General features: G+C 39.9%; 1 protein-coding gene across 1 annotated transcript; it reads left to right on the forward strand.

Annotated features, from left to right (window-relative positions):
- The first annotated feature begins 4,141 nt into the window (after nucleotides 1-4,141).
- Nucleotides 4,142-7,793, forward strand: CCDC89 (coiled-coil domain containing 89). Its single transcript, XM_017510690.2, has one exon. The coding sequence runs from the start codon at nucleotides 5,544-5,546 to the stop codon at nucleotides 6,654-6,656; it is 1,113 nt and encodes a 370-aa protein (XP_017366179.1). The 5' UTR covers nucleotides 4,142-5,543; the 3' UTR covers nucleotides 6,657-7,793.
- Nucleotides 7,794-7,959: the final 166 nt, after the last annotated feature.

Genomic DNA, 7,959 nt, shown 5'->3' on the forward strand with positions numbered 1-7,959 from the left:
TTGTGTTTCATCTATAAAAAAAAAAAAAGGCGGGGGGACATTGTACCTACTCTATAAGAGAAAATAAATGAATCGATATAGTGCTCACTTTTGACAGATAGCATTCTGTAAATGTTTGCTTTATGATTATCCCTACCACCCCTTGTTGTCATCTACCATCCTCAACTCATTCATTGATGGCCCTGACACCTGGCTCCACAGCATATGAATGTTCATCAGACACCCTGGTTTCCCAGTTCCTTGACCATCTCAATTTAAATGTCCTTAACTTCTATTCCTTTCAGCCACACAAATCCATGAACTTCCTTATAACTGGGAACTTTTACCTTTGAAGCATTAAATGTAAACATCCCACTCTGACCAAAATCTCCTGTGCTTTCAGCTTTCAGTTTATTATTCTGGAACATCTATTTATAAAAGTCATTGTGGACTCCATCCCTTAAACACCTATCAACCACCTCCCACTATCACTCCTCTATCCAGTCAACTACTCTCCTTCCAATAGCCTCAAAATTTTTTCTTTCTTTTCTTCCCACTGAATACCCACCCACCAGCACTATTACAGATCCCATCCCTACGAAAATCCAATGGAGCTACCCAGCACTTCTATCCTTGGTGCAAACTGTGGCTGGAGAAAATCACACATCCACTCTGTCTACAATAGAGATGAGAAATAGATGGAGAAATAAAGAGTTCTGGTGGCTTTGCATCTGAGGTTTTGGTTGTTGAGGTCCTACCTAGTTCCTGCCACTCCTGCTTTGACTCTATGAGCTCCCTCAGTGCACTTTCTGTGAGCCAATACACTTCCACTTGGCTTAGCTAAATTGAATTGAGTTTTTATTAAAACAGTCTTGACTAATATGCCCCTTTCATCCAAGACTGGTTTTGTATCCCTTCTTTGTGGCTTCAGTAACACCCCGTGTTTACCACTGTATCTTTGAAAAGAGTGATGTCTAATTTATCCATAATTACTTTAGCAGTGATCACACTGAATTGTGGCTGTTTATCTGTCTCTGTCACTAAACTGTAATCATCTTGACAGTTAGGACTTCAGTCTTGGATATAATAGTTTCTCAGTCTATGTGAGATGAATGAATGAATGATCAAATGAACAAATGAAGTGTGACCTAAGATCATGGGCTTTGGTATTGGAAAGATCTAGATTTGAATCCGGGCTCCATCACTTATTCTCTGGGTGACATGAGACAATTTGCTTGACCTCTCTAAACATTGGTTTCTTTGTTACCTGTAAACTATAAAATGTGGATAATAATGCCTACCCTTCAAGAATATCATTAGAATTAAGTGAGAGATGTACAAATGCCTAGTACCTAGAAGAGCTCTGTAAATGGTAACTTTAACAGAGAGGGAAACATGGAAAGACTTAAAGATAAGTGGAGAGGACTCATTGGGCACCACTAGGGAGAGCATTGGTCACCTTGGATCTCTGGGAAGGGAATATATGGGATACTTTTAGGAACAAAGGTAGCTAGAAAAAAATGATTGAACAAAGGAAACAACCATGGCAGAGAGGAACCAAAGTGGTTACTAAACTAAGTTATTTGAGCACAGTAATTATATCTATTTTATTAATATATTCTTAGCATCTAGCATTGCAAATAACCTTGCAAATGTTTATCGAATAAATGAATGAATATTGATTAGGATATTGTCAGATTCTTGGCCTTGATAAATAATCTATAGATGTAATGTTATTTAAAATAATATAAGCATAAATATAATAGAAACATATATATTAAAATATATTTAGCAAAAAAGAAATATACGCTTTTTTAAATGTGGAAAATTTAGTTGGACGTGGTGATACACACCTGTAGTTCTGGCTGCTCAGGAGGCTGAGGCAGGACGGTTGCTTAAGTCCAGGAATTCAAGACTGCAGTGAGTTATGATCACACTACCTGAGAGCACAGGATCTCAGCTTGGGCAACAGAGTGAGATCCTGACTCTTAAAAAACAAATGTGAGGCCAGCGTGGTGGCTCTTGCCTGTAATCCCAGCACTTTGGGAAGTCAAGGTGGGCGGATCACGAGGTCAGGAGATCATGACCATCCTGACATACATGGTGAAACCCCGTCTCCACTACAAATGCAAAAAGTTAGGTGGGTGTGGTGGCGCACGCCTGTAATGCCAGCTACTTGGGAGGCTGAGGCAGGAAAATCGCTTGAACCCGGGAAGCGGTGGTTGTGGAGAGCCAAGATTGTGCCTCTGCACCCAGTCTAGTCACAGAGGGAGACTCCATCTCAAAAACAACAACAACAACAACAAAATGTGGGCCAGGCATTGTAGCTCAAGCCTGTAATCCGAGCATTTTGGGAGGCCATGTTGGGCAGATCGCCTGAGGTCAGGAGTTCGAGACCAGCCTAGCCAACATGGTAAAGCCCTGTCTCTACTAAAAATACAAAAAGTAGCCAGGTGTGGTGGTGCATGCCTGTAATCCCAGCTACTCGGGAGGCTGAGGCAGGAGAATCACTTGAACCCAGGAGGGGGAGGTTGCGGTGAGTCAAGATCGCACCATTGCACTTCAGCTTATGCAGTAAGAGCGAAACTCCATCTCAAAAACAACAAACTCAAACAAACAACAACAACAAAAATAAATGTGTATGTGTATATTTTGAGTATTTTTCCTGAATTCTTTTCCTCTTCTTAGGACATGTATTTTGTGAATTCACTTTACAATATCAGACAACCATATAATCAACAAAATTTTCAATGTTTGTAAGACCCTTTTATTTAGAGGACCCTTCTAATTTTCTAGTCATTTGTCTTGAAAATGACTAAACAATCTCCATGAAGCTTGAAATTTAAGGAAAAGGACAGAAGAAAAATGTGAAAAAAATTGCAAGTAAGTTTAATTCAATTTTTAAAGTCTTTGGAACTCACTTTTACAAAATGTCAATATCCTATTGTTTAAGTAGTTGTTAAAATTTCAGCTTAGAAAATTTCCCTGTCCTCAATCTTGCTTTTCTTATATAGACACGAAATTCAGGACTTGAATCATGAGACCTTGATCTTTGACAGTGAGGGAAAAACCTGAAACTCTTGTTTCAGATTTGTTTTGCTCCCAGTAAAATATGAAGCATTTAAAAATTCATCCCATCTCTATAATGACACCCAGGATTTTTCCTTATCATCATGACTTGGGAGATAATAAGTCTGACCAACAGAAATTGTGTCCACAGGAATAGTCAACTCTTTTCCCTACCCTTAATTTTCACAGGATAGAAATTATCTGAATTTTAAGTTTTGTATTTTGCCTTTTCCAGTTATCTTTCTAACATAAAACTTTTTCATGCCATTAAAACATCCCTATAAATGTAATAATGTTGAGTGGCTACACAAGAATTTTTATGAATATATCATAATTTTTGTAACCATTCCCTTTTTTTTGAACACTTGGGTTTTCAACTTTTATTTGTGACAAACCACACTACAATGAAAAGCTTTGAGCAAAATATTTTCTTTCAAATTATTTCCTAAGCAAAGATCTCCCCAGAAGAATTGCTAATTCAAAAGGCATAAAAATATCTTAAGTTCTCAGTACCTACTGTCAACTGACTGTCACCAACAGTTTAAGAAAGTACCTATTTCAATATGCTTTTCCAGTCCTGGCTAGTCTTAACAGAAAATTTTTTGACTAATTTGATACATGAAATTATATCTAATTTTAACTTGTATTTATTGGATCACTGTAGAGGTTAAATTCTTGGCCATTTTAGTTTGTGAATTTAATTGTTTATTTTTCTCTTAAGATGTTAATGTTTTGTTGATATGTATAAAATCTTTATTTTAAAAAATGTAGTGTCTAGGCTGGGCGTGGTGGCTCATGCCTGTAATCTCAGCACTTTGGGAGCCTGAGGCGGGTGGCTCATTTGAGGTCAGGAGTTCAAGACCAGCCTGGCCAACAGGGTGAAACTTCATCTCTACTAAAAATGCAAAAATTAGCCGGGTGTGGTGGTACGTACCTGTAATCCCAGCTACTCGAGAGGCTGAGGCAGGAGAATTGCTTGAGCCTGGGAGGTGGAGGTTGCAGTGAACTGAGATTGCACCACTGCATTCCAGCCTGGGTAATGGAGGGAGACTCCATCTCAAAAAAAAAAAAAAAAGTGTCTGTCATATTATGGATATTTTTCTCAATTTAATTTTTACCTTCAGTGTCCACTTAATACATATTTATCTGAATCTCCCCCATGTGCCAGGCACTAGTCTAATCATCGAGGATGAAATAGATACAGTCCCTGCCTTAAGGATCTCACAGCCTAACAGAGGGAAGCTGGTGGATAAACAGTGATTGCAAGAAAGTTTTCACATCCTCCACCAGAAGTACAAATAGGCTATAGTGGATGCACTAAAAGATGTGAGTGACCCATTCGACATGTAGGGGCCAGGAAAAGGCTTCAGAGATGATTCTTAACTAAGAACAAAAAGCTTTACTAGAGTGACAAGGGACAAAGTACAAAAAGGCATTCCAGATAGAGGAACACCTAAAGATAGGGCCAGAGAGCTGGTTAGTGGATTTGGGTTTGGCTTTGTAGTCTGGTTTGTCTGAGGAGTAAAATGTCAGGACAATTCAGTGGAAGAAGGGCCTGGAGAGACCTCAGAAGTTACATAATTTAAAAAATTATACATAACTTAATTTTTTTCAATGAAGTCTAATTGAGTAAGCTTTCCTTTTCTGATCTTACATAATGTTTAAAATCCTTCCTAGCCCCAGAGATTTGATGTTTACCTTCATTTTCTTCTAGTTTCTGTTTACATTTAATCCATCAGGAGTTGACTTTGGCATAAAATGGTAAACCTCATTTGGATCTTATTTTTTCTGTTTTAAAGTTTATATGGTTCACTAAACTTTCTGTAGCCTTATTTTGCTAATGGCTAAAAATGGCGGTGCTAAATATCTAATAAAGAGTATCTATGCCCAGGTGGGAACACGCTAAGGAAAACAAGAGAAATTTCACAGGGGTTTGCTATTTTAATACTTAAATACCAAAACGGAGGTGTGCCAAACACTACGGGTGCAGACATGTAGCCTTTTTAGGATCCTGGCTCTCAGAATACTACTACTGCTTTGTATTCATAGACTGGAAACTTTTGAGGACTCAACCGTGTTTCCACAAACAGTCATTTATTTACGTGATAACAGAGGAGGAGGAATATATAATTGCCAGCTTCATTTGTTTAATACTACCAGAAATCAGGTGGAGTCAGGTTTCCTCCCCTGATGCTGGCTGGAGATTGGGTGGGGTTGGCATCTCTGTGCTGGACAGGCCACACACTAGACAGCTGACAACTGAGAGCTGTGATTGGTTAGCAAGGCAAAAGTAACCCGACCAGATTGGCTCTGGACTCCCTCAGATTTCCCTGTCGTTACTTCATAACATTCTGAAGACCTGGCCACCAATCACAGGGCTCCTTACTGGAAAAACCAGCTGCTGGGGAGTGCCAAGAGTCCCTAGCAACGCTCTGCAGCCTTTGAAATCTGAGGGGAAAAGACTGTAGTCAGCTCTTAACTGGAGGAGAGCACCTATGCCCCAGAAAAGGCAGGCTCCCAGGATGGACACGCCGCGCCCTGAAGAATCGTTAGAGAATCAAAATGAAAAACTGAACAACCAGGAAGAGGAGATGGAGTTTAAGGAAATGGACGGTCTGAGAGAAGCCTTGGCGAACCTCCGAGGACTGTCAGAGGAGGAGAGGAGCGAGAAGGCGATGCTTCGCTCCCGCATTCAAGAGCAGTCCCAGCTCATCTGCATCCTGAAGCGGAGGTCAGATGAGGCCCTGGAGCGCTGCAAGATCCTAGAGCTGCTCAATGCAGAGCTGGAGCAGAAGAGGATGCAGGAGGCTGAGAAGCTCAAGGCCCAGGGTGAGTACACTCGGAAGCTAGAGGAACGCTTTATGACCCTAGCAGCCAACCACGAGTTGATGATCCGCTTCAAGGATGAACACAAGAGTCAGAACATCAAGCTGAGGGAGGAGAATGAGAAGCTGAGGCTGGAGAATAACAGTCTGTTCAGCCAGGCTCTGAAGGATGAGGAGGCCCAAGTATTGCAGCTCACCATCCAGTGTGAGGCCCTCACTGGGGAGCTGAAGACGCTGAAGGAGAGGTGTGCTCAAGATGCCTGCCAAGCACAGGCCCGCGAGAAGGAGCTGCTGGAGCTACAGAGCCAGCAGGCCTGCACCCACACCAAGGAGACAGAACAGCTGCGCAGCCAGCTGCAGAGCCTCAAGCAGCAGCACCAGCAGGCTGTGGAGCAGATGCTGAAGGCAGAGGAGACACACAGCAGCCTGAGCCAGGAGCTGCAGGCCAGGCTGCAGACCGTCACTAGAGAGAAAGAGGAGCTGCTGCAGCTGTCCATGGAAAGGGGTAAAGCGCTTCAGAACAAACAGGCTGAGATCCGCGTGCTTGAGGAGAAGTTGGAGATGGCAAATGAGGCCAGGAGGCAAGCACTGGAGCGGTTTGAGCAAGAGGCAGTGGCCGTGGACAGCAACTTGAGAGTCAGGGAGCTTCAGCGCAAAGTAGATGGGATCCAGAAGGCCTATGACGAACTCAGGCTGCAGTCTGAAGCCTTCAAAAAGCACACCCTGGATCTTTTAAGCAAGGAGAGAGAACTCAACACCAAACTCCGCCATCTCTTTCCATAATGAGTTCCTGCTTCCTCTGGCCTCCAATTCAGAATTCAAATATTTGTGTCTTAGCATTACGGCAAGAGTAAAGTTGATATCCCATTTATTATACTTTAAAGCACAAAAGGCAACGCAAAGAAAAGCTACTTTACTGTGATATTGCTGTTTTTATTGTAAAGCTATTATTTTTCAGTTCTGCCACTTAGAATACACAAGATTTGCCAGATTTCCTTCTGTGCCGTAGAAATCTCCCTGAATTTACTAGTGATATCTTCTCCTACCCCATAACTTACTCATTCTCAACCTCAGATATCTTCATATATGTTAGGGTTTTAAATTAGCAGCTTCTATGATTTAAGCCAATCTAAATGCAGTGAGATGTGCCATTGTGAAAAATAATTAGTACAATTACCCATTGTAGATAGGCTTATAGTCTCCCATAGTTGAGATTGTAAGCAAACAGGTGTCATCATACTAGGGTGAATACTTTGCAGACAAAAATGGTGTCTGACTTTATTTTGCACTAGCTTGGAAAATGATTGAGATCTTTAACAAAGTAGGTCAATTTTATTCTATATGAGCAATATGCTTCAAATAAGTTACATAAAACAATTTTTATTTTTTCTGCAAGCTTAGATAATATTCCCTTTTTTGTTTTCTCTTTAAAAAGAGGATTTGTATGTACAATAATGCAAATATCAGTAGCCTAATTTAATATTGCACAATATGCTAATAGACAATTAGACAATTTGGGGTACCAAATCATAGCAGATGATATGATCTATTATAGTAACTCAGAAATTGTTTTCTGTTTCTATTAGCATATTTTTTTGTAATTAAATATTTCTTTTTTAAAAAAACTAAGCTGAATGTGTATATGTATGCTTGCAGCATTTTTGTAGTAATACCTACATTTTGTAAGAATAGTTATAAAAACATGATAGTTATATATATATATCCATGTAAAGTTCTTAAAGAAGTTCTCAAAGGTAGTTACATTTTATTTCTGTATTTATTGATAAACATTATTATGAATACCTCTCAAAATAGATTTTATTTTTCTCACCCATTTTGGCGAAGGCTACCAAGTTACATAATGAATTTACTTAAAAAATATGTCTTGGTACCTTTTTAATAAAACCATTTCCAAGCAAGTGTTACCTCAGGTAATTTTTTACACCCTTTTTTTCACACTTCTATTAAGATTATGTTATTAAATACAAATTTTTCTCGTCAAAATAGAAACCACACTTCCAACTTCAAAGGACTCTTTACTTCCTCCTACAGGTTACCAGGAATCAGGGTATAGGAGCTAAGTTAA

The sequence above is a fragment of the Cebus imitator genome, unplaced genomic scaffold (genome assembly GCF_001604975.1).
Source record: "Cebus imitator isolate Cc_AM_T3 unplaced genomic scaffold, Cebus_imitator-1.0 Scaffold442, whole genome shotgun sequence".
Lineage (NCBI taxonomy): Eukaryota > Metazoa > Chordata > Mammalia > Primates > Cebidae > Cebus > Cebus imitator.

Coding starts and splice junctions, on each gene's coding strand:
- CCDC89 (XM_017510690.2), top strand. CDS start 5,544: ATGCCCCAGAAAAGGCAGGCTCCCAGGATGGACACGCCGCGCCCTGAA.